Source organism: Salvelinus fontinalis, chromosome 29 (assembly GCF_029448725.1).
Source record: "Salvelinus fontinalis isolate EN_2023a chromosome 29, ASM2944872v1, whole genome shotgun sequence".
In the NCBI taxonomy this organism is placed as follows: Eukaryota; Metazoa; Chordata; class Actinopteri; order Salmoniformes; family Salmonidae; genus Salvelinus; species Salvelinus fontinalis.
Window position 1 is genome coordinate 17,167,295 of NC_074693.1, and position 26,601 is coordinate 17,193,895.

The following is a 26,601-nucleotide window of genomic DNA, read 5'->3' on the forward strand; positions in this document are numbered from 1 at the left end:
ATGTTTTTCACCCGGTTTCAGTTCACCATCTCATACCGACCAGGCTCCCAAAACACCAAAGCCGACGCGCTGTCCCGCCTCTATGATACCGAGGAGCGGTCCGTTGAGCCAATTCCCATCATTCCACCTTCATGTCTCGTGGCACCGGTCGTATGGGAGGTGGACACGGAGATAGAGAGAGCCTCACGGTTAGAGCCAGCCCCCCCTAACTGTCCAGCAGGGGCTCAGTACGTGCTGGGTGGGGGGGGTCCGGGATAAGAAAATCCGTTGGGCTCATACTCTCCCCTCCTCGGGTCTTCCTGGCATCGAGAGGACAGTGCGGAGTCTTAGAGGGAGATACTGGTGGCCCACGTTGGCTAAAGACGTGAGATTTTATGTCTCCTCCTGCTCGGTGTGCGCTCAGAGCAAGGCTCCTCGGCACTTGCTTAGAGGGAAGTTACAGCCCCTCCCCGTTCCACAACGGCCGTGGCAGAGACTGGACCTCTCTGCCTCCCCCTGTCCCTGACCCAGAGGAACTGTGTGCTTTCACCGAAATCTACAGCCCTTTCCACTTCCTTCTCTCCCTCCAGGTGGGTAAACTACAGTACCCACCAGGCTCAGCCAAACATACACCCTGTTGGTTAGTAAGTCAGTTGACAATAGACAAGAGATTATCTCCACAAAATAGTGTACTGCGCTATTTTAATTTCAGCCACCACACAGCACCGTGGACAAACTCAAATAACACCTTTTGGGAAGGTGTTACACTGAGTGGGGTATGTGACTCTGTGTCCTTTATTCTCCAGATCAGTGAGGTGAAACTGGACAGGTGTAAGATACGGTGAAACTGGACAGGTGTAAGATACGGTGAAACTGGACAGGTGTAAGATACGGTGAAACTGGACAGGTGTAAGGTGTGGTCACACACAGAAGGCTTCTTGCACATACTGAGTCTGACTAACGCAGGGGTGAAAATTCACCTCAAATTGAAATTGGAAGGAGAAACATACCAGAGAATTTTTAGGTGTATTCTCATTCTATTATTACTGCCACTGAATATATTTCATGTGTGTGCATTGTGGAATAATATGATGTTATTCGTGTGTTTTACTCTGGTTTTTCTTAGTGGGAAGGCAGAGAGACTCGCCCTGAAGGACCAGACTGTGACCATGGATGTTCATCCTTCTATCATGCGGTCAGTATTACTCCAATGCCTCTTGTCATCGTGTAGGTTGGAGAGAGTTTACCTCTATCATTCACACTACATCATGGCGCTTGCAACGCCAGGGTTGTGGGTTCATTCCCCACGGGGGACCAGGATGAATATGTATGAACTTTCCAATTTGTAAGTCGCTCTGGATAAGAGCGTCTGCCAAATGACTTAAATGTAATGTAATGTATGTGTTGGTCCTTGTTACGTTCCCCAGTTTCTGTGTTCTGTTTTGTATTTGAGTGTGTGTTTCAGGAGATGGCTTCCGGAAGTACTCCCCAACCAGCTGATTGGTCTACCCCAGGCTAATTGATGATTGGAGCTGACCCCGCCCCCTCGTCAAGAAGCAGCTGACTCTAATCACCATTGCCACCTGAAGATAAAAGCCAGTGTTCTGCCCCAAGAGATTTGTAGGGAGAGAGAGGAGATGAGGTAAGCAGTAGAGATTTGGAGATGAGATAAGCAGTAGAGATTTGGAGATTGAGAGAAAAAATTAGATTGTGATATAGTGTTGGTTGTGTATCAGAAAGTGTGGTATGTACTGTTGTTGTTGGTAGCAGTTTTGCTATGTCCTGTGTTTGTGAGTGTTTGTGAAATCGTCAATAATTACTCTGTTTTGTTTGTTCCCAGGGGGGGAAGGAGAAGGCACTTTGGGAGTGCTTAGGCAAGAGGCCCGAGGGCATACATATACCCGTAGTATATTTACTGTCTAGGCACACTAGGTAAGACCTGGGCGGACCACCCCCTGTATTTTGGTTAGGGCACCAGGCGGTGTTAGGTAAGTTAAGTGGGTAGGCAGGTTAGATAGGAGAGGGGGAACTTTGATATTTACTTTCTTTGCTTTGGTTCCGTCCAGCCCCTTTTCCCCATATTACCGTGTAAGAAAATAAATTCTAGTAAACGGTAAATTCTGCTTTTGTGTCATCCTTACTCGCACCTACAGTCCATACCTCTTGCACTTCAGAGAGTTGAGTTGTAGCAGGGAGTTGCGTTCCCTCTTCTCAGAGGCGTGCGTAACAGTCCTGCAGGCCTCCCATGTCATTGGGAGCAGGCCCGTGGTGCCAGCGAGACCATCCTGTGTTAGGAGGTGGGTTGCCTCTACTTATCCTGCCTGAGGCCATGGAGAGAGGCCTGTATGGGGAGCTGAACCTCCTACCAGTCAAAGTTCTCACCTCCTGTGTATTGCAGTACTCCAACCTGGCAACCAGAGTCACACGCATACAGATATCCTTTATCAGTCACATCACACACACTCACACTCACACACATATCATATCCCCTTGCTTTGGGGGCTAGTTATTTAGAAAAAAACATTTGAAAGATGTCTGACTAGTGACAGTAGACCCTTATTCCTACTGAACCATCAGTCTTTAACCCCAGTAGTACGTGGTGATTTACAGCCCCATAACTTCCCCTGCTGGGTCCCTCAGCCTTCCTACAGCGTAAAACGTATCCTGATACACAGGTTAAACACCCACTCCTTGCAGTGAGGGATTGAGTCATATGAGGCATTAACCACATTTCCATAATTTAGCATTGAGTAGGTGTGACTATGCAAAGAGGTGGATGTCATCAATTATCATCAATATTTATCATTATCATCAATATTTAGAAATGTTTACATTCTGAAATGCCATCCACTGAACATGGCTTGTTATGTATTATAATGTTCAGACCAGAGCCTTGCTGACAAACTAATTTAGTGTGTGATGACGCTAACAATCCATCTGCTAATTTCAAACAGTCATTCTTTCAACACTATCTTGCCATTAACATTACCTTGCTACCACCTCTCAACAGATCCCCTCTGCAGTGACACTGTGTACAGTATAGACAGAGCACAGTGTCAGGGACCTGAGCCAGAATGGATCCCCGCTGTGGATTAGACCCTCTCTCTGTTCCTGTTCCTCCAGCACAGTGACCAATTCCTCTCCCAGCTCTCTGACTTCATGGGTGAGGAAATAAACTCATCAAAAGCTCTGCTTTAGTTACCCTGACTGAAGAATCTGTGGTTCACTCAACAATAAAAATGAGTGTGTCTTACCACAGGCTTGACTCAAAGTCTCAACACAATATGATTTAACATGCAGTTACAGCTCACTGTGCTCAAGAGATAGGAAGCAGACCACAGTCAAACTCCTGTTGATCAAATTGTGATTCATTGAGCCTTCCTGAGTAACACCCACTGGAGTTAGAAGAGGTGGCTATATTGCTGTTTACTCAAAGACCACAATTCTAAAGATCAAATCAGATTGTATTAATCACATGCGCCGAATACAACAGGTGTAGACCTTACCGTGAAATGCTTACTCACAATGCTCACACATGCTTACTCACAAGCCCACAAACCAACAATGCAGTTCAAGAAATAGAGTTATGAAAATATTTACTAACTAAACGACAGTAAAAAAATAAATAATAAGTAACACAATAAAATAACAATAACGATGCTATATGCAGTACAGGGGGTACCGGTACCGAGTCAGTATGTGCGGGTACAGGTCAGTCGAGGTCAATTGTACATGTAGGTAGGGGTAAAGTGACTATGCATAGATAATAAACAGTGAGTAGCAGCAGTGTAAAAACAAAGGGGGGATTTCAATGTAAATTAATTGTTCAGCAGTCTTATGTCTTGGGGGGTAGAAGCTGTTAAGGAGCCTTTTGGACCTAGACTTGGTGCTCCGGTGCCGCTTGCCGTGCGGTAGCAGAGAGAACAGTCTATGACTTGGCTGACTGGAGTCTTTGACAATTTTTAGGCCTTCCTCAGACACCGCCTAGTATATAGGTCCTGGATGGCAGGAAGCTTGGCCCCAGTGATGTACTGGGCCGTACGCACTACCCTCTGTAGCACCTTATGGTCGAATGTCAAGCAGTTGCCATTCCAGGCGGTGATGCAACCGGTCAGGATGCTCTTGATGTTGCAGCTGAAAAACTTTTTGAGGATCGGGGGACCCATGCCAAATCTTTTCAGTCTCCTGAGGGTAAAAGGTGTTGTCGTGCCCTCTTCACGACTGTCTTGGTGTGTTTGGACCATGATAGTTCGTTGGAGATGTGGACACCAAGGAACTTGAAACTCTCAACCCGCTCCACTACAGCCCCGTCGATGTTAATGAGGGCCTGTTCAGCCCTCCGTTTCTTGTAGTCCATGATCAGCTCCTTTTTCTTGCTCACATTGAGGGAGAGGTTGTTGTCCTGACAGCACACTGCCAGGTCCCTGACCTCCTCCCTATAGGCTGTCTCATCGTTGTCGGTGATCAGGCCTACCAGTGTTGTTGTCAGCAAACTTAATGATGGTGTTGGAGTCGTGCTTGGCCACGCAGTCGTGGGTGAACAGGGAGTACAGGAGCGGACTAGGCACGCACCCCTGAAGGGCCCCCGTGTTGAGGATCAGCGTAGCAGATGTGTTGTTGCCTACCCTTACCACCTGGGAGCCGCCCGTCAGGAAGTCCAGGATCCAGTTGCAGAGGGAGGTGTTTAGTCCCAGGGTCCTTACTTTAGTGATGAGCTTTGTGGGCACTATGGTGTTGAACGCTGAGCTGTAGTCAATGAATAGCATTTTCACATAGGTGTTCCTTTTGTCCAGGTGGGAAATGGCACTGTGGGGTGCGATTGAGATTGCGTCATCTGTGGATCTGTTGGGGCAGTATGTATATTGGAGAGGGTCTTTGGTTTCTGGGAGAACGGTGTTGATGTGAGCCATTTATAATATGATATGTTGTGTTATCATGATAAGTAGCCACGCCTAACACTATGGCTGTGTTACTTCTGTGATATATTCCAGATTGTACAGGAGATGAGTTGAGTTCAGTATTATAAATACCCTTGTAGCCGTGGAAATGGTATGTGAGCATGTGATTTCCTAGTCCTATGTTTACCACTGTGTTCCTTAGGCAGACACACTCACTGGCATCAGACCTTCCAAGAACTATGCAAGTGGGCGTTTCCAATGTTGACGTTTCCATTCTCTTGTATAATAACAGACAATTTATTGTATTTGTTTAGTATTGTGATATTTATGAATTATAAAATAAATACGTATTTTTATATGATATGAATGCAAATTAAAACTGGAAGACTCACTGAGACATTGTTTTTGCCAGTGATTTATTTATTTTATGGATCTTGCCATTAAGCACCACTATCAAAGGAAACAGTAGACAGCCGTGTACTCAGAGAGTACTCGCTCTTCCCTGGACAGGTGGTCGCCATGGAGGGCACGAATACCTCAGGGAGGAAGTTGGTAGCATCTAAACTCTGAGGTCAGAGGGATTCCTGTAAAACATCTTTGTTCGATTTACTGGATCCTGATCAAGCCTATTCCAGGACTAAAAGCATGTTCGACTGAGATTCTCAAGCTGACCAGTATGATTTCATGGAGATTCTCAAGCTGACCGGTATGGCTTCATGGAGATTCTCAAGCTGACCGATAGGACTTCATGGAGATGCTCAAGACACCCTTTCCTTACATCCCCTCTGATGGCCTGACCTTTGACCCTCTGGTGGACGTCATCGTCGGGGACCTCCCCGATGTCTGCATACTGGTCAGTAGAATTTACCTCTCTTTATGAGGTAACACACACACACGCTTGCTCTTTGACTGAAGTTTGTATGTTTGTCCCTCACATCTCCTCTCTAACCCACAGCTGGGACCCTTTGTGGACTCCAAACATGAGCAGATAGTGCTTTTCCTTCTCTCTTGGTTACTGACTCTAGAGTTAGTTTTACATATCTAGGATGTTGACTTGCATTTTATATCAGAAGTTGATTGTTTTTTCTTTCTTTCTTTGCGTGTGACAGAAATCTCTGTTGACCAAGATGTTTGATGCCATCTTCTCCAGATGTGTAGGGAGCATCGTGAAAGGCACCGAAGGGTAAATATGACTTTATATTAACCTATCCACTACACACACTGCCTCATTTTACACCCTACATACCGACATCATTAGCTCAAATGCTTCCCTTGCTGTTGTAAACATAGTTCTACTTCCTCCTCAGAGTTGGATGTCGGTTTGTATTTGTTCCCCCCCGAGAGAGATGTCCACCATCACTTCATTTACCCACAACCCCCTTTCACCCTGCCGGACCTCCGCAAGGACGATGCAAAGGTGAAGTGGCCCACATGATGTCCTTCGGAACTAAGACACCTGCTGTCACTCAGAAAATAGAATGTATTATCATACAGGAAAATAAAATACATAAATACAAGAAAAACGGGCATGCCCTTGCTCAATAACGTGTTACATCGTTTTTTTCCTTGGCTCTTCAGCGTGTGACCTTGGTGCCTGACACCTGCACCCTGCTCATTGAGGGCGTGACCCTTGGCCTGACCTCTACAGACATCTTGTCCTACATGGGAGCAGAGGAGATCAGCTGGTGAGTACATGTGTGTTCTGCTCCAAACCTCTACACTCTTTCTCTTTGGTGTTCCTAGATTCATGTTGCTTATGTAACAGTATAACTTTACGTCGTCCCCTCGCCCCGACACGGGCGCGAACCAGGGACCCTCTGCACACATCAACAACTGACACCCACGAAGCAGCGTTACTCATCGCTCCACAAAGGCCGCGACCCTTGCAGCGCAAGGGGCAACCCTACTTAATGTCTCAGAGCAAGTGACGTAACTGATTGAAATGCTACTAGCGCGCACCCGCTAACTAGCTAGCCATTTCACATCCGTTACACTCACCCCCCTTTCAACCTCCTCCTTTCCCGCAGCAACCAGTGATCCGGGTCACGGCACCAATGTAACAGTATAACTTTACGTCGTCCCCTCGCCCCGACACGGGCGCGAACCAGGGACCCTCTGCACACATCAACAACTGACACCCACGAAGCAGCGTTACCCATCGCTCCACAAAGGCCGCGGCCCTTGCAGCGCAAGGGGCAACCCTACTTAATGTCTCAGAGCAAGTGACGTAACTGATTGAAATGCTACTAGCGCGCACCCGCTAACTAGCTAGCCATTTCACATCCGTTACACTTACCATGAGTGCTCTTTCAATAAAAGTAATTATAAGGTGATACTGTTCTGTGTCGCTGGTTCGGACAGATTCTCACGCATCTTGAAACATATGCTGACCCGGAGAAAGTGAGTGAGCACATGGACAGAGAGGTCTAAGCGATTGATTTTATTTGACCATTTAAAAACTCAATAAAACCACAAATGTGGATACAATGCATAAAACAATGTCTAGGAAAATACCAAGTTAAACATATTTCCATTGTGTTCAAAAACATCAAACATGTTACACATTAGCACCTGAAAGCTGAATTGTAGTAAACGTCACTTGGCCAAAATAATGGGGGGAGAGTGTTTAGCTTGAAGGGCATAGATTCAACCCACTACTATCCTGTGTCCACACAGCAATTATTTCACTTCCTGACTATTGTTCTTAGACTTGTTGAGGGAAAAAATAACTAATTTCTTCCCTGTTCTGTGTGTAATTATATAGCTACTACCCCCTGTAACCGCCTGTGGAGGAGGTGAACATGGACTATGAGATGTTCCAGAACCATGGCCAGATGCCCCTCAGTCATGATGTGCTCATCGTCTCCTCCGAGCTGAGCTTATTCATTAAGGTGAACAACATGGCTGGTTCACACAGTGGAAACTTACTCGGCCTCTCTCTCTCTTTCCCTCTCTCCATCTGTCCCTCTTCCTCTTTCTATCTCTCTCTTCCTCCCTCTCTCTCTGACACACACATTTACAATAAAGTTTAAAAAACGTGTATGTCTTTTTCACAGGATGTGATTGGCTGCGTATGTGTCAATCCTGGATGCCTGACCAAGGGCCAGGTGGGAGGGACTTACGGCAGGCTGCTCATCCAGAGGAGCTCCACATCGATTGATGGGAAGAGAGTCTGTCACTGTGATGCCAGCCAAGTGGTCAAGATCTAACCTGAATTAAAGACTGACTGGAGATTGATTCCTCTCCCTACCTCTAATATCCTCTTATTATCTATTGTACAACAACTATTAATGTAGCTAGCTGCTTACGGTAATTTCATTGGATAATTTGCTCAGTCCTGTATGTGCTTGTTATCCTACCGAATTACTATTTATTTTACAGTGTAGTTTTCCTGAGACATGTTGGGCACTTCAATGATTATCAGTCATACATTCTGATTCTCACACACTTCTTGTCAATAAATAATTATTTCTCAATCTGCTTATTGTGTTGTGTTTATTTTCAGCTGACATTGTTCAACCAGTGATTTTTCTACTGCAATTTGCTCAAGTTTACATGAGAATACTCAAAAGGACCTTTGTTTTGATAAACTGGAAATGGATCTTGAACCAAGCTACACGCGCAGGCGCAGTGGACATTTTGACGACTGCACTGAGCAAACATGGCGGCGGCCGTAGATAGTGTTGTGTAAGTTGTCCTTAATTTTTTTGGACGAGTAGGGGCATGTGACACTTTCAGAGATGTAGTCCCCGACGTAGGAGTTGACAATGTATTGGAAATGATGGAGAAAATTACTATTTCCCCCCTAGTTGGCTTTACAGCAAAGCGTTGTCTACACGTAGGTAGCCAACTAGCTATGGCTATTGTTTCTCTTTGCTAACTAGCTAGCAAGTTTAACTAGCTTATATTAGACAACAATGCTTCAGTTGAAAACGATTGTCCTTTGTTAACGTACTGTAAACTGTTTCAGTACAAGATTGAAATGTATAAACGGTCGGCAGATTATGGTGTTTAAATTGCACCTAACGTTAACTAATAGCTACGTAGCTAGCTTTATAAATAGGCCCATCGTTCACTGAGACCAGCGCAGCTACCTTGCCAACAATTCAAGTGCACCCTGTCTGCGGTTCTGCATTGTGTACCTACCGTCTCTGTATTGTTCGCTACAACAGCCAAGTGTTTTCGTACATTTGCTCGTAACTTTTCCAACATCGTTAATCAGACTCTGTGGAATATAGTGGTTTGATTGTTGTAAAACTGTAGTTATGTATTATCCTGTAATATTACAGGGAACGGAGTGGTCCTGTACAACAAAACAGGATTATTCATTTTGAAGTGGTTAGATTAACCACCATGATCATTTCTAGTCTAACATTAGTGTGATTGTGCTTTCTTGTTTCAGGCTCGGTGAGCAGTACTATAAGGATGCTATGGAACAGTGCCACAGCTATAATGCTCGTTTGTGTGCTGAGAGGAGCATCCTTATGCCTTTCATCGACTCTCAGACGGGTGTTGCTCAAAGCAACTGCTACATCTGGATGGAGAAGAGACACAGGAGTGCAGGTCTGTAGCGAAGACACACGTGCTCACACATTCACTCTCCCAAAAGCACACTTTAATTATGAACTTTTTTTTGTTGATCAGGCATGGCTCCTGGGCAGCTGTATAGCTATCCATCTCGACGCTGGAGGAAGAAACGACGGTCCCACCCTCCCGAGGACCCCCGTTTGGCCTTCCCCCCTGTCAAATCAGGTACAATTCCTCCTCATATGGCTTTTTATTGGTTCTTCTTTATGTGTCAGAGGGAATAGTGTGGCCCATTGGTCTTCTGCCTCCTCGGTATTGAATAAGCCTCTATCTCTCTGTGTAGCAGAGCTGGAGCTGGGTCTGAAACGGGATGCCGTGGGAGCGGTGGACGGCAGCAGCCTGGAGGCTTTGCTGAAGGGGGAGCCCCTGGAGAGGAGGGGCCCGCCGGATCCCCGGGCCCCGGAAGACAACCCAGCCACACCTGAACCTGTGGCTGCCATGGTCTCCAGCCACACCTCCTCTGGACGCATCCGCAAGGTTAGATGGGACCTCTGACCTCAGAGATCAATGCACATTTTACAAACCAGGCTCCAGACTCCTAATACTCTGTACAAAAAGGTTTGAGTTTCTCCCAATAGTCTGTCAGTGCACCAATATTATCTCAAATTCTACTCTCCTTTCAGAGGGTTCTGGACCACGATGACTACCTGGATGATCTGGATGATGAGGACTTTGAGGATGAGACCCCCAAGAGACGAGGGAAGGGCAAGTCCAAGGGTCGTGGAGTGGGAAATGGAAAGAAGAAAATGGAGGCAGCCGCTGCAGCCTTGGAGGAGCAGGACAAACCATACGCCTGTGACAGTGAGTATACATTTATTTGATGTAAATTCTGGTGCGTGTATGCGTGATGCAAATCCAGTTGTTTATGTGTGTGATGACTTACACCATGATGCTGTATGTGTTTGCAGTCTGTGGGAAGCGCTACAAGAACCGTCCGGGCCTGAGCTACCACTACACACACTCTCATCTGGCGGAGGAAGAGGGGGAAGACAGAGAGGAGATAGAGTCACCCCCCCCCCGGCGCCAGCCTGAGGTGCACAAGAGTGAGTCACTGTTTGGAATGATAGCCACTGGAATCACCGTCTACTATAGAGCTGGTCGTTTCTATTATAGATGGAGAATCACTCCTGCTTATCTCATGATACCAGACCTGGGTCAAATGCATGTCTTAATAGTTGAGGTGCGCTTCATTTACAGCAATGGAATAGTCCCAAAAGTGTATACCCAAAGCTAAATGAAGTGCACCTCAAGAGTGAGTCAAACTATTGCAAAGTTAAAGAGTCACTCTACTCTGGTTTTAGAGGGATATCATTATTCTAGGGCAGTGTCAGTGTATTGTCTATCTCTCTGTCTCCTCTCTTATTCCAGCCCCTAAGAAAGGCCCTAACGGTCTGGCCCTGCCCAACGACTACTGCGACTTCTGTCTGGGAGACTCCGCCCACAACCAGAAGACCGGCCAGTCAGAGGAGCTGGTGTCCTGCTCAGACTGCGGACGCTCTGGTACAAACCTCCCACCCATGTCCCGCATTTTTATTAAAGGGATAGTTCAGGCAAAATCTATTTAACCTAACTTGTGTCTGAAGGCCCATAGTGACAGAGTCCACAATAATCCATTATTTATTTTTGCCACAGCCAGGTGTTAGCATTGTCAAAATTCATAAATGTAAACAGCCAAACTGATGTTAGCAATGCTGCACTGTTAGCAATACTAGACTATAATGTAGTCCTCTGGCTCTGTTTGTGTTCTGTTGATGTATTTAAACCTTTATTTAGCCCGGTTGGTAAGTCATTGAGAACAGACCTGTATCTGTCTCCCTTCAGGTCACCCGTCCTGCCTGCAGTTCACAGATGTGATGATGGCAGCTGTGAAGACGTACCGCTGGCAGTGTATTGAGTGCAAGTGCTGCAACGTCTGTGGTACCTCAGAGAACGACGTGAGTGCTGCTCCACCTCTGCCTTTTCATACTTCTCTTTCTCTTTGTGTTTTCTCACACACTGCTTCTGTTTCTCTGTCTGTCAGGACCAGCTGCTGTTCTGTGATGACTGTGATCGAGGATACCACATGTACTGCCTCAACCCTCCTATGACTGAGCCCCCAGAAGGTATGTCACAGTCTAACCACAACTCCTGCTTGACTTCAATGAAGCCCACATGTATTATGTTGATGTTGTACTGGTGAGTTTAAACTCTCCTTTTCTCTGTGTGTGTTTCCAGGTAGTTGGAGTTGTCACCTTTGCCTGGTGCTGCTTAAGGACAAGGCATCCATATACAAGCAGCAGAGCCCCACCACAGAGGATGAATAGGGGTTAGTTATTAGTATCTTTGGGGCCACCCCAGAGTAACCCACCCTGCCCCCACCATACCACCCCACACAACGACAGTAAGCCCTCACACCCTGGTCCACACCCCTTCAATGACCAGGAGCTAGGGTCTGGGTCTGATTGGGGACTGGAAAGGAGGGAGTCCTCTCACCACAACCCTGTCGGCAAGCCCCACCGCTTCCCATCTCTCCTCCTATCATGGCTGTTATCTCCCCTGGACTGTTACACACTCTGCAGAGACTACCGTTACCACTGTCTCTACAGAGTTCATGTTAGAAAGAAAGGATTAGCACCTCACGCTAACTATTCCCCAACTCCCCCCCTCTCCTTTATATGGTGTGGACTGCTAAGACAGGCAGTGTGCTTAATTTGTTGCCAAATTATCTATTTTTACTTGTTCAAAAAATAACCAGGTGTATTGATTTATGGATTTCAAAATATGATCACGTGGTTGAGGGATATTAATAGTAGACTTTTGTAGTGAAGTTTTGTCTGTGTACTTCTTTTGGATGTTTTTAAAAACATTTATCTCAAAGGTTTTCCTGCAACAACAAAAAAAACAAAGGAACCTCTGGCGCCAAGGTCCATATGCTGTGTCCCAAATGACACTATTCGCTACATTGTGCACTTCTTTTGACCAGGGTCCAATAGGGTGCCTTTTGGGAGGCAACCATAGTCATTCTATTGTGACTGAATCACATCCTACTGCTGGTCTGATTTTAAATCTAACATTATTGAACATTTGTCAGCTATCATCTTTAAGGTTTTTGTAGCTGTTCATATCTGTGCCACAATGAGCGAGGCACATTGCATGCAGACTTGCACATGTACTTGAGTTCGAATGCACACACACACAATTCTTTAGACTTTGATTTATTATATTTTTACATCACTTGATATTCCATGGGTTTGGGGATTTTTTTCTAGTAGAATTTTGTAAAGTTCCGGTATATACTAACGACGTCAATGGAAAACAATCATATAACACAATGTCAGTACTGTATGACCTTTTGTATTTGTTTTAAGTGTCATTTAGGTTGATTTTCTTTTGTGAGATCATGTTAATGATCTCCATAATGAGTATTTATGGTAAATAATGTATTTTTATTTACTTTTTTTTGTATTGAAACTGCTTTTGCCCTATTAAAATGTCAATGTATCTGCTAACAAACATGTATTGGAAAACGTGTCTTAGGGAAGTGGACATATAGGCAATCCCCAAGCTTCTGTTCATACTTCAGCAATTGGCACCTCCAAAACTTACAAGAAACTCAGGGAGTGGTACATTTGGCTAAATTATGTAAGCTATAAAAGGAGGGAGACTGCAAAAGGGATTATTGCACACACTGGTATTTCACTCAACACTCATTCTCTTAAAACTGGATGCTCCAAAGTATTTGCAGCAATGAAAACAGTGCAATCAGTCCAACCGTGAGTGAATAGAACATGCTAAACACTACATACATGAAGAGTGATACTACAAACATACAATGATGTATGGTTACTGCTGTGGCACTCCTAAAAGCAATACAATAGTGGGTCTTAAAGGTCCAATGCAGATGTTTTTACCTCAATCAAATTATAACAATTAAGTACCTTACTGTGATTGTTTTAAATTAAAATGGTGAAAAAGAGGTTTGTAACTCTCTTATTGGTCTAACTAATTTACTGCCTGGTGATGTCGACATGGAAGGCCAAAACTCCAGCCCACCGAAACAGGCTGAAATCTCAGGCGGTCTTTTCAAACCGCTCTTACACTAAAAGGGCATTATCATTGTTTTCACAATTTCACAGTGTTATTCCATCCTCATAGTGTGGAAATATATATAAAACATATTTTTGACTTCACTGGGCCTTTAGTACTTTCACACTAAAGAATATGATTCCTCATTGTCATGACGTAACTGTAAAATGTAGATATATTCAATACATTATAAATTCATTGTGTGAAGTGCATGTTCTCAAATAGTAATCTTGGAATATCACATTTTTCTGTATAAAACTATGTAAAAGATCCAGTTTGCAATGTGTATCAAATATCAAATGTGAGGTTTCCCAACAATATAACTGTTCATAACTATGTCTTAGAAATGCAAATGAACCCTAAATACCCGTACACATACAACTGGTCAACAAGTGAAAATTTCACGTCAAATAGTATCATAATCATACTAAAATGTGTTGGAACCTTGCCGACTGAGCAGAGTAGGAAGATGGCATAGAGCATCATTAAACAGAGACCCAGTCTGCGGTCCAACCACCAACGGTTCAGATGAACACTCAGGACCTGCAGAAAAGTGAGAGGAGAAAGTACTGTATACTGTTTGACTTTGTCCTAAAAAATATAGACTTTAAGAGATATTACAGTGATACTCACAGTGAGAAACACTGAACCCAACAGCAGAATGACTGAATACACCAGGCCTTTACTGTTGATGAACACCTGCCAACCATAAAAACACTCAATCTTTGCATCTGGGAACCTCAAGTGTACAACGTCTAGCAGCTTTTTGGTTTGTCAACCAGAACCATACAGAAATGAATCAACACCAAAAAATATGTCCCTACCTCTGATCCGTAGTCGACCACCAGAGTCCGCAGGAACCAAGGAAACCCAAGTCCCAGAAGCACATCAAAGATATTACTACCAAGGGAGTTAGAGAATGCCATGTCCCCCATATCTACAAAACACACACACACACACACACACAATAGTCAAAAGAAGGCATACAGTTAGAGACAGGCATGTCCTTCATACCGTACAAAACAAACAAAAAGGCTAACGTCACAACACACACAGACCGATTAGAATTCCGGTACCTTGTTGTGCGACGATGATGAGTGAGTAACCTGTCCGGCGAAGATCCCACAGATGCCGATGATGACGAGGATGTTGAAGACAGCCGATCCCACGATGGTGCTTACCCCCAGGTCACCTTTAGTGATGAAGACACCTGGGAGGACAAGAGGAGGATAACACAAATGCATATTGAGCCAATCAGTCCAATTTGCAGGCCACTTTCAGTGACCTGGGCCATGTTCAGTATGAAAACGTTCTGGAACTTAGCAAATAGAAATGCCATGACTAGAGCTGACGTGATTGTTATTCTATATATCAGAGAGGTATGTTTGTTCTACATCATACATTTCTATCTGAACATTGGCCAAAGATTTGTCCTGCCCAGGATCAAAGATGTAGAATACTGACCAATCAAGGAGGTGAAGAGCTCAGGAGCGGAGCTTCCAGCTGCCATGAACGTTGCCCCGGCAACATCCTCACGAAGTTGAAGATTCTAGAAGAGAGGTTAAGGAGGATTTGTAATTTAAAAAACTGCAATCAGTGAAGCGGCAATCAAAAAATAGTGAGGGAAACAAACCATAGGTTGGCATTTATTGGGATGACTCATGTACTGGGCACAGCAATGCAGAGTGGTCAGTAGCTGGCACAACCACAAATTCATACAATCTCATTTTAAACCTAACCTTAACCACACTGCTAACCCTAATGTCTCACCCTCACCTTAAATTAAGAAAAAATTAAATAATTATTAAATCATGACTTTTTACCATATAGCCAATTATGACTTTGCAGCTGGCCCATCTAGCAGAAACCGCTCAGTTCTGCCTCCAAGACAAGACTCATGACAATAAACGTCAATCTGCAAAGAAACCAACAGAAGTGGGAAGGATTCTTTATTGTCACCTCTGATATCTTCTCCAGTGATGGAACGAAATAGACATCACAGACTATAGCCAGGGCATAGAACATGTAGACCGCCTAGGAAACACAGGAGGAGAAAGAGTTTGTCTGTGGACTGAGTTGGATGACGTAGAGATTGCTGGGGTACTGTTACAGTAGAACGGTATACTACGACAGCAGTGTTGAACAAGGTAGTAGGCTACACAGAGATCCTGTTAAATGACTATATATGTATTCTAATTCCTAATGACATGGTAGGCCACTCACACAGACTACATGGAGAAGAACTGCTCATTTTCTCCTCTGCTCTGGAGAGAAGACATCTGCTGGAAACTTGTGGATTGCTGAGAGTGAGGGGAGAGAGATTGAGTGTGTTTTCTGAAGAAGGGTTCCAACCAAGGGAATAAGATACATTCAGTTGGTTGCACTCAAAAACTTTAGCAGTGTTCAACATCATCTCCTAGCAACAGGCCCACAGCTCCTGGTTTAAATGGACTCTTTGGAACATATGTCACTGTCACATGACTCAGCAGCTGTGCTGTGGAGGAGAACACAACAACAGAAAACACAACCTACCGCAGACCCCTTGGCCTCGAGCCTATGCTCACTCACATAGGCCTACTGCACATTTGCACGCACCCTGAACACGCATACACGCTACACACACACTCACGCAAGCAAGCACGTGCACAAACACACACATACACACCAGACGTGACAAGAGCAGGACATGATGGCTGACAGAGGAATGGACAGATAGGCTAGAGACACTGGATGAGTGAGTGGGAAGCAAAGAGAGAGAGCAGGGACGGGAGGAGTAATGCACAGGTAAAAAGACAAGACACCAAAGATCAAAGAGCACAGGGACACAGGAACAAAAACACTAGCGCACCAGCTCTGGGCATTGTAGGAGTGTAGAAAGTGCGGTCCTCCTCTTCTCTCTCCTGCATTAGTTAGACCAGGGGAAATCACCAACAACATCCCTGGGGATGGGAGTCTGTCAGCATAGAGCAGCATAAATTATTTCCTAAAAGGAAATATTATTAAATATTATCAGCTTACAACAATAAATCACATTGTTTTCATAATATTATTGCAAGGTAATTTAATAATTTGTCACGTTCCTGACCTATTTCTGTTAGTTTGTTGTATGTGTTAGTTGGTCAGGACGTGAGTTTGGGTGGGCATTCTATGTTTTCTGTTTCTATGTTGGTTTAAGGGTTGCCTGGTATGGCTCTTAATTAGAGGCAGGTGTTTGGCGTTCCTCTAATTGAGAGTCATATTTAGGTAGGTTGTTTCACAGTGTTCGTTGTGGGTGGTTGTCTCCTGTGTCAGTGTTTGTTGCACCATATGGGACTGTTCGGTTTGTTTTTGTACATCGTCATTTTGTGTAGTCTATTTTTCCCTGTTCGTGAGTTCTTCGTGTTTAATGTAAGTTCGTTGTCCAGGTCTGTCTACTCCGTTTGTTGTTTTGTTAGTTATAGTGAAGTTCGTGTTTTTTCGTCTTTTCTGTAAATAAATTATGTGTTCACAACCCGCTGCGCCTTGGTTCCATCACTACTCCTCCTCTTCGGTTGAAGAGGAGGAGGACCACCGTAACAGAACCACCCACCTTACCACCCACCTTACCAGAATCAAGCAGCGGTGTAATCGGAGGAAGGGACAGCGCAAGAAGGAGGAATGGACTTGGGAGGATGTTTTGGACGGGAAAGGTTGCTACACATGGGAGGAGATCCTGGCTGGAAGGGATCGCCTCCCATGGGAACAGCTGGAGGCACTGAGGAGAGCAGAGGCAATCGGAGAGGGAACCGGCGTTATGAGGGGATGCATCTTGCACGGAAGCCCGAAAAGCCCGTGAGTACTACCCAAAAATTTCTTGGGGGGGGGGGGGCTAAGAGGTAGTGGGCCAAGGGCGGGTAGGAGACCTGCGCCCACTTACCAGGCTAACCGTGGAGAGCGGGAGTACGGGCAGACATCGTGTTACGCAGTAGAGCGCACGGTGTCTCCTGTACGTGTGCATAGCCCAGTGCGGGTTATTCCACCTCCCCGCACTGGTAGGGCTAGATTGGGCATTGAGCCAAATGTCATGAAGCCGGCCCTACATATCTGGCCACCAGTACGTCTCCTTGGGCCGGCTTACATGGCACCAGCCTTACACATGGTGTCCCCGGTCCGCCTACATAGCCTGGTGTGGGTTATTCCACCTCCCCGCACTGGTCAGGCGACGGGGAGCATTCAGCCAGGTAAGGTTGGGCAGGCTCGGTGTTCAAGGGAGCCAATACGCCTGCACGGTCCGGTATTTCCGGCGCTACCTTCCTGCCCCAGCCCAGTACCACCAGTGCCTACACCACGCACCAGGCTTCCAGTGCGTTTTCAGAGCCCTGTTCCTCCTCCACGCACTCTCTCTATGGTGCGTGTCTCCAGTCCGGTGCCTCCAGTTCCGGCACCACGCACTAAGCCACCTGTGCGTCTCCAGAGCCCTGTACACACTGTTTCTTCTCCCCGTACTCGTCCTGATGTGCGTGCACTCAGCCCGGTGCCACCAGTGCCGGTATCACGCACCAGGCATATAGTACGCTTTGAGAGTCCAGTGTGCCCTGTCCCTGCTCCCCGCACTAGGCTTGAAGTGCGTGTCTCCAGTCCGGTGCCTCCAGTTCCGGCACCACCCACCAGGCCTACAGTGTGTCTCAGCCGGCCAGAGTCTGCCATATGCCCAATGGCGCCTGAACTGTCCGTCTGCCAAGCGCCGCATGAACTGCCCGTCTGCCATGAGCCTACAGAGCCTTCCGCCAGACAGGAGCAGCCAAAGCCTTCCGCCAGACAGGATCAGTCTGAGCCATCCGTCTCCGCAGCGCCATCTGAGCCATCCGTCTCCGCAGCGCCATCTGAGCCATCCGTCTCCGCGGCGCCATCTGAGCCATCCGTCTCCCCAGCGCCGTCTGAGCCATCCGTCTCCCCAGCGCCGTCTGAGCCATCCGTCTGTCCCGAGCCATTAGAGCCGCCCGTCTGTCCAGAGCCGTTAGTCAGTCAGGAGCCGCTAGAGCCATTCGTCAGTCAGGATCTGCCAGAGCCGCCAACCTGACAGGATCTGCCAGAGCCGCCAACCAGACAGGATCTGCCAGAGCCGCCAACCAGACAGGATCTGCCAGAGCTGCCAACCAGACAGGATCTGCCAGAGCCGCCAACCAGACAGGATCTGCCAGAGCCGCCAACCAGACATGAGCGTCCAGAGCCGCCAGCGAGTCATGAGCGTCCAGAGCCGTCAGCCAGCCATGAGCGTCCAGAGCCGTCAGCCAGCCATGAGCGTCCAGAGCCGTCAGCCAGCCATGAGCGTCCAGAGCCGTCAGCCAGCCATGAGCGTCCAGAGCCGTCAGCCAGCCATGAGCGTCCAGAGCCGTCAGCCAGCCATGAGCGTCCAGAGCCGTCAGCCAGCCATGAGCGTCCAGAGCCGTCAGCCAGCCATGAGCGTCCAGAGCCGTCAGCCAGTCATGAGCTGTCCCTCAGCCCAGAGCGGCTATTTATCCAGTACTGCCTTTCAGTCCGGAGCTGCCCCTCTATCCTGAGCTGCCCCTCTATCCTGAGCTACCTCTCTATCCTGAGCTACCTCTCTATCCTGAGCTACCTCTCTATCCTGAGCTACCTCTCTATCCTGAGCTACCTCTCTATCCTGAGCTACCTCTCTATCCTGAGCTACCTCTCTATCCTGACCTACCTCTCTATCCTGAGCTACCTCTCCATCCTGAGCTATCCCTCTATATCCTGAGCTATCCCTCTATATCCTGAGCTATCCCTCTATATCCTGAGCTATCCCTCTGTCCTGAGCTATCCCTCTGTCCTGAGCTATCCCTCTGTCCTGAGCTATCCCTCTATCCCGGTGCTGCCCCTTGTGTCGATGTTACCCAAAAGATTAAGTGGGTGTAATATGAGGGTGGTCATTTGTAGGGGGAGATGTAAGCTGGGATTGACTATGGTGGGGTGGGGAACTCGCCCAGAGCCTGAGCCACCACCGTGGTCAGATGCCCACCCAGACCCTCCCCTATACTTTGTGCTGGTGCGCCCGGAGTTCGCACCTTAGGGGGGGGGGGGGTTTATGTCACGTTCCTGACCTATTTCTGTTAGTTTGTTGTATGTGTTAGTTGGTCAGGACGTGAGTTTGGGTGGGCATTCTATGTTTTCTGTTTCTATGTTGGTTTAAGGGTTGCCTGGTATGGCTCTTAATTAGAGGCAGGTGTTTGGCGTTCCTCTAATTGAGAGTCATATTTAGGTAGGTTGTTTCACAGTGTTTGTTGTGGGTGGTTGTCTCCTGTGTCAGTGTTTGTTGCACCATACTGGACTGTTCGGTTTGTTTTTGTACATCGTCATTTTGTGTAGTCTATTTTTCCCTATTCGTGCGTTCTTCGTGTTTAATGTAAGTTCGTCGTCCAGGTCTGTCTACTCCGTTTGTTGTTTTGTTAGTTATAGTGAAGTTCGTGTTTTTTCGTCTTTTCTGTAAATAAATTATGTGTTCACAACCCGCTGCGCCTTGGTTCAATCCGTCCTCCTCCTCTTCAGAGGAAGAGGACTACCGTAACATAATTAAACAGGTGTGATGATGGACTAAACCACTAGTATTTTATGTATGAATTAAATGAATAACGGGACTCCCATTGGTATGAATAAACCCTGGGGGGTAAGCGCCTGTTACGTCTAGGAGGTGCACGAGCCAGGTGGCAGTGATGATCCCGACACCACAGACACAGAGCCGCCAGAAGAGCCGCATGCGCTTGGGTCTCACCGCCGCCTTCATCTCGCTGCTGTTCCCTCTGCTCATATCTCGGAGCGGGAGGAGGCGAAGGAGGAGGAGGATGCATGAACAACATCAGATTGAATGTTGTTCATGCACTCTCAGGGAAAGCTAGTTCTTTACGTGCAGCCATATATTTGTATTGTCAGCCTCATCATCCCTGCACTCATTATTTCCCACTCTCTTTTGCCAGAAGCTCAGCATCTTCCGCTGGCATCTCTGACACTTCCTCCACGGAACCGAGAGGCGAGAGGGTCTTTTTGCTAAAGCATTCCAGTCTTGCACACAATAGCCTATCGTTTTAAGCGTCACGTCGTCGCAAGTCTGTACTGCTTCCAGAATCTCCCATTCCCATCATCTCTCCTTCGCGCCCAGTCTGTTCGTGTTTTCGAGGCTCCGTCACGAGGGGTGTTTACCGTGCGTTGTTGGTGCCACCATCAGTGAGCGCGCCAATTGGGTGGGGCACACCAAGGAGTGAGCTCCAGTTTCAGGCTCCAGATATGTATTTATCATAATAAACACAAGAGAGGTACATATGTTATGCATACGCCATTATGTCACTAATAATATACTATAGTACCAAGACACACATAGAGACACAATTCCAATAAATACATTTTTATCAAAATGCATCCACAAATAGGAACACAAAATAATTGTAGCAGGAGTGGCACTGACCAATAAGTATGAGTGTGTTAACAAAATAACAATTTTAAGATATATATTTTAAATGTCAAGTGCTGAGTGCTACATTACTTAGTAGATATACCTTTAAGACAATATTGATAGAGAACGAGGTCAAAGCATAATCAATAGTTTGACATTTATTCAGGGATAGTGAAACTCAAACACATCACATACACTGAGTATAACAAACATTTGGAACACCTTCCTAATGTTGAGTTGCATCCCCTCACCTCTACAAGTTGTAAAAAACAAAACAGCAGCGTTGCAGTTCTTGACCCAAACCAGTGCGCCTGGCACCTACTATCATACCCTGTTCAAAGGCACTTCAATCTTTTGCCTTGCCCATTCGATGGCACACATTCACAATCCATGTCTTAGTTGTCTAAAGGCTTAAAAACCCTTCGTTAACCTGTCTCCTCCCCTTCACCTAAACTGATTGAAGTGGATTTAACAAGTGACATCAATAAGGGATCATGGCTTTCACCTGGATTCACTTGGTTTAGGTGGTGGTTTTGGCCTAAATTAGTTAATAGACCAATAACAAAGAGTTCCAAACATCTCTGCTAATAACAGCTCATTTTTCATGTTCCCCTTGCCACTCTGACCACTCCCAGACATTCTTAGCAACATTTTTGCTTAAGAAATTGCATGGATTTACCCACAAGGCATAAAACTTCAGTTACAAGTATTAACAAGCATTACCAAGCATACTTCTAGGCATATATACACAAAGGCTAACTTAGTCTCACAATTGCATCATGCTTTGTCTTCTATGTCAACAATGGACAAATGAAATAAATAAGAAAAGATAGTTTTTGGGTGGCATTTTCCTTTAAGACAAACACAAAATGAAGCTGGTTGGTCAGGGTGTATGGGTGGGCGTATAATGAATCCCATCAGGGACAACTTTAGCATTTTAGCTAATTAGCAACTTTCCAACTACTTACTACTTTTTAGATACTTTGCAACTACTTAGCGTGTTTGGTAACCCTAACCTTAACCCTTTAACCTAACTCCTAAACTTAACCTTAACCTAGTTAACGTTAGCCAGCTAGCTAATGTTAGCCACCTTGCTAAAATTTGTAACATTTCATACTTTCAGCAAATTCGTAACAAATAGTACATTTGAAAATTTGTAACATATTAAATGCTTTGTACATTCGTAAACTATAATACAAATTGTAATTCGTAACATGTCATATGAAATTGGGGTTGTACATCCACAAATTAATACATACCATATGAAACGTAACATATCATACTAAATGGAATGTGACGGATTTACGTACTGAATAATACGAAATACTATGAGACCAGGTTGCACATACAGATACACATACCCTTTCTCTCTCTCTCACATACACACCTCTCACTCGCTCGGCTCTCCCTTGCTCTCTCTCTCTCTGAACACACACACCCTCCCCCTCTCTCCCTTCCAGTCTAACCAGAGACGAGCATGCTCCAGGGCATGAGTTGTAGCAGGATCCTGTGCAGCGTGACTCCTTTCTCCAGGATGATGATGAAGACCTGTGTTCACCACTACAGCAGCCCCGTCCACATGAACAGCAGACAGCTGAGGATGTTGCGGTAGTTACGGAAGCCCACACACTGGCACAGTAGTGGTCTCGTCTCAAAACACACACCTTACTGTCATAGCAGTGGGAGCACTGTGGGGGAGTGTGGGTCTCACATGTGTAGCAGTACCTGTGGGTCAAGTAGAGGTGTGTTACAATGTAATAACTGCAGATAACAGGTAATGAACACCGGGGAAATAATATTTGAATGATGAGATCAATCTCTGCTCCATAACATTTTCTGAATATCGCTAGCCTATTGATGAGGTACCTCTGGCCATCATTGCGTAGTCTCAACACACATTCAAGTGATTAAAACAGTCTGAACAGTTTTTTTGTCCTAATGATGAACCACTGTCTATTTAGACTACCTCCAGCCTTGCGCGATACCTTCTAAGCCAAGTAACACACCGTTGATGCTGGGGCTGGTTTTCACAAACAACGAGGCGTTCCACACAGTAGACCACTGGGTCTTGTTCTGGTCCAGTTGGAGCGACGCCTCGGCCAGGTAACTCACCTCCGCCGTGATGGAGAACACGAGAACGGTGTTCAGAACGACGGGCAGGTAGCGTCACGTCTTCTCTACGCGATCCCACAACCGACCATCGACGCTTAACCATGTCATGGTGCCTTCTCAGTCTTGTGTCCTCTATGCTTCCTTATTTCCGCCGCTCTGATGTGATTTTATCTAACAGGGTTATAGCTGACAGGCGAAAGGGGGACGTTTTTCACAGACGGACACGTATCGTGTTTGAGATCTGATGTTGACGTTAGTGATTACGGACAATTCTTACTCCCTTTACCCACATTTAAACTGACTACAACATGTCTGTTGTCATTAAGAAAGATCGGTGTGTGGATAAGTCTGATGCGCCTTCATTTCACAAAGGAAGTGGAGCTGTCAGCGTAACCAGTGTTACATGAAAATACGTCCCCCATATCTATAAGTATCGCGTCCATGTTCTATAAGTATCGCGTCCATGTGTGAAATGACTAAAGGACTGTATGTACTACAACAAAGATGTTGTATTCCTCTCTGATTATAATTAGTCCTGTGCATTTGCATTAAGATAAACTGTCCTAAATATGAAAGTTAATTATTGACTATTAGATATTCAAATTACATTACTTTAATTTTATGGAGGTTATTCATTAGTGTAACGTTATTTCTTCAATATATTTTCTTAATCATAGATGGTGATGACAGCCAAGATTTCCTCAATGCATCTGTGATGACAGTGAGGTCCATATGCCCCCTGTTCCTCCCCTTAAAAGAGAGCAATCCATCCAAACCTTAATCCATGTTAATCCCAGGCTGTGTTTGTGAGCCTTCAATTTCAACGGTTTTGTGGTCCCTGTCATGCCCATAGTGAAAGAGAAATTATGTCTACCTGGTATATGGACGGTGTCGGGGAGAACCGAGATGGTTATACAAAACAGGGACCAGAACTTCTGCTACAGAGGTGAGAGCGAGAGAACTTTCAATCATCATTTCATATAAAACTTTCATTTCATTTGAGATGATACAGGGGTTGAATGATTGCTGTGACTTGATGTGACTTGTACTAGTATGACATGAAAGGTTGTTTTTTTTGTTGGTCAATTTGCTTTTTCAACATTGTTGTTTTGATTGTGAGACAATCCATTTTTGTTTAATGTAGTGTAGGGCAGGCTACCAGAAAAAGGACAGTGTCTGTCCACCACTAGGGGTCAGTGTATTATGGAATAATCGACGTCAGGAAGCACTGGAAATAAAATAAATCAGAGCATGTTCAATAGCTCTGTTCTGTCGTGTCCTCCTCCCCACAGTGAGCACGGGAGGATGAAGCTGCAGAGTAACCTTGTGGTGAAAGAAGAGCAGCGATCTGGCACATGAGCTGGACATCAAACCAGGTAAGAACCATTGCTTCATACAATCTAAACTTGCTTAACTGTACACTAACTAACAATGAACCAGCAACTAAACCCAAGCTAACTGTCAACATTGGCCACACTGGCCCTAGCTGACTGTTAAATGTAATTGTTGAACTCAAATCTGTGTGTGTGTGTGTGTGTGTGTGTAATGTAATTTACAAAATAGCCTCCAACACTACTCAGCAAATTGGATGTAGTCTATCACAGTGCCATCTGTTTTGTCACCAAAGCCCCATATACTACCCACCACTGTGTAAAGGTTTTCTTCCAGGGGTGAAGGAGAGGACCAAAATGCAGCGCGACTAGTGTTAAACATGTTTAATACAAACACAAGTGAAACACTACAAACAACCTACAAAATAACAAATGTGCAAAACCGATACAGACCTATCTGGTGCAGAACACAAACACAGAGACAGGTAACAAACACCCACAAAATCCCAACACAAAACAAGCCTCCTATATATGTGTCTCAATCAGAGACAACGACTACCATCTGTCTCTGATTGAGAACTCACACCAGGCTGACATAGAAACAGACAAACTAGACACACAACATAGAATTCCCACCCAGCTCACGTCCTGACCAACTAAACACATACAAAACAACAGAAAACAGGTCAGGAACATGACAGAACCCCCCCCTCAAGGTGCGAACTCCGGGCGCACCCCTAAAACTCAAGGGGAGGGTCTGAGTGGGCATCTGTCCGCGGTGGCGGCTCCGGCGGTGGACGAGGGCACCACTCCACCATTGTCTTTGTCCACCTCCCTAGCGTCCCTTGAGTGGCGACCCTCGCCCCCGACCATGGTCCAGGAACCTTCACCAACTCCCCTCTACAATAGAGGAGACAACTCAGGACAGAGAGGTAGTTCAGGACAAAGAGGTAGCCCAGGACAGAGAGGTAGCTCAGGACAGAGGGACAACTCCGGACTGGAGGGCAGCTCATGACTGGAGGGCAGCTCATGACTGGAGGGCAGCTCATGACTGGAGGGCAGCTCATGACTGGAGGGCAGCTCATGACTGGAGGGCAGCTCATGACTGGAGGGCAGCCTTGTGGTGAAAGACTGGCTGGCGGCTCTGGCGGCTCCTGACTGGCTGGCAGCTCCTGACTGGCTGGCGGCTCCTGACTGGCTGGCGGCTCTGGCGGCTCCTGACTGGCTGGCGGCTCTGGCGGCTTCTGACTGGCTGGCGGCTCTGGCGGCTCCTGACTGGCTGGCGGCTCTGGCGGCTCCTGACTGGCTGGCGGCTCTGGCGGCTCATAACTGGCTGGCGGCTCTGGCGGCTCCTGACTGACGGACGGCTCTAGCGGCTCCTGACTGACGGACGGCTCTAATGGCTCGGGACAGACGGGTGACTCAGACGGCGCTGGGCAGATGGATGGCTCAGACGGCGCTGGGCAGACGGATGGCTCAGACGGCGCTGGGCAGACGGATGGCTCAGACGGCGCTGGGCAGACGGGCAGTTCAGACGGCGTTGGGCAGACGGGCAGTTCAGACGGCGTTGGGCAGACGGGCAGTTCAGGCACCGCTGGGCAGACGGGCAGTTCAGGCACCGCTGGGCAGACGGGCAGTTCAGGCACCGCTGGGCAGACGGCAGACTCTGGCCGGCTGAGACGCACTATAGGCCGGATGCGTGGTGCCGGAACTGGAGGTACCGGGCTGAGGGCACGCACCTCAGGGCGAGTGCGGGGAGGAGGAACAGGGCTCTGGAGATGCACTGGAAGCCTGGTGCGTGGTGTAGGCACTGGTGGTACTGGGCTGGGGCGGGAAGGTGGCGCCGGATATACCGGACCGTGAAGGAGGACACGCGCTCTTGAGCACCGAACCTCTCCAACCTTACCAGGTTGAATGGTCCCCGTAGCCCTGCCAGTGCGGCGAGGTGGAATAACCCGCACTGGGCTATGCAGGCGAACCGGGGACAACACCTGTAAGGCTGGTGCCACACAACATAGAATTCCCACCCAGCTCACGTCCTGACCAATTAAACACATACAAAACAACAGAAAACAGGTCAGGAACGTGACACACTGCGACCTTATGCTCTTGTTGGCTGGCCCTCGCTTCATATTCATCACCAAACCCACTGGCTCCAGGTCATCTATAAGTCTTAAAGGTAAAGCCCCGCCTTATCTCAGCTCACTGGTCACCATAGCACCAT

At 46.6% G+C, this 26,601-nt stretch overlaps 1 protein-coding gene, 3 long non-coding RNA genes and 1 pseudogene across 6 annotated transcripts; 3 read left to right on the forward strand and 2 right to left on the reverse strand.

Moving 5' to 3' along the window:
- On the forward strand, window positions 1-8,315 carry LOC129827220 (DNA polymerase alpha subunit B-like; annotated as a pseudogene).
- Window positions 8,316-8,475: 160 nt separating this feature from the next.
- Window positions 8,476-13,419, forward strand: LOC129827493 (zinc finger protein ubi-d4-like). Of its 3 annotated transcripts, none has more exons than XM_055888397.1 (10): window positions 8,476-8,564; window positions 9,280-9,440; window positions 9,522-9,629; window positions 9,748-9,941; window positions 10,088-10,265; window positions 10,373-10,507; window positions 10,833-10,964; window positions 11,286-11,398; window positions 11,485-11,566; window positions 11,679-13,419. In XM_055888397.1, the coding sequence occupies exons 1-10, from the start codon at window positions 8,539-8,541 to the stop codon at window positions 11,765-11,767; spliced, it is 1,218 nt and encodes a 405-aa protein (XP_055744372.1). In that variant the 5' UTR covers window positions 8,476-8,538; the 3' UTR covers window positions 11,768-13,419. The 3 variants fall into 3 exon arrangements, with proteins under 3 accessions (XP_055744372.1, XP_055744373.1, XP_055744374.1); XM_055888398.1 differs by having other exon boundaries at window positions 9,751-9,941; XM_055888399.1 differs by lacking the exon at window positions 8,476-8,564 and adding an exon at window positions 8,590-8,715.
- An 85-nt stretch (window positions 13,420-13,504) lies between these two features.
- On the reverse strand, window positions 13,505-14,462 carry LOC129827495 (uncharacterized). The gene is made up of 3 exons (XR_008755181.1): window positions 14,354-14,462; window positions 14,163-14,228; window positions 13,505-14,072 (listed from the first exon to the last, which is right to left on the reverse strand). It is a non-coding gene; the product is annotated as an uncharacterized LOC129827495 (long non-coding RNA).
- Window positions 14,463-21,079: 6,617 nt separating this feature from the next.
- On the reverse strand, window positions 21,080-23,573 carry LOC129827499 (uncharacterized). Its single transcript, XR_008755182.1, has 2 exons — window positions 23,047-23,573; window positions 21,080-22,659 (listed from the first exon to the last, which is right to left on the reverse strand). It is a non-coding gene; the product is annotated as an uncharacterized LOC129827499 (long non-coding RNA).
- Window positions 23,005-25,543, forward strand: LOC129827500 (uncharacterized). Its single transcript, XR_008755183.1, has 3 exons — window positions 23,005-23,094; window positions 23,900-23,992; window positions 24,339-25,543. It is a non-coding gene; the product is annotated as an uncharacterized LOC129827500 (long non-coding RNA).
- Window positions 25,544-26,601: the final 1,058 nt, after the last annotated feature.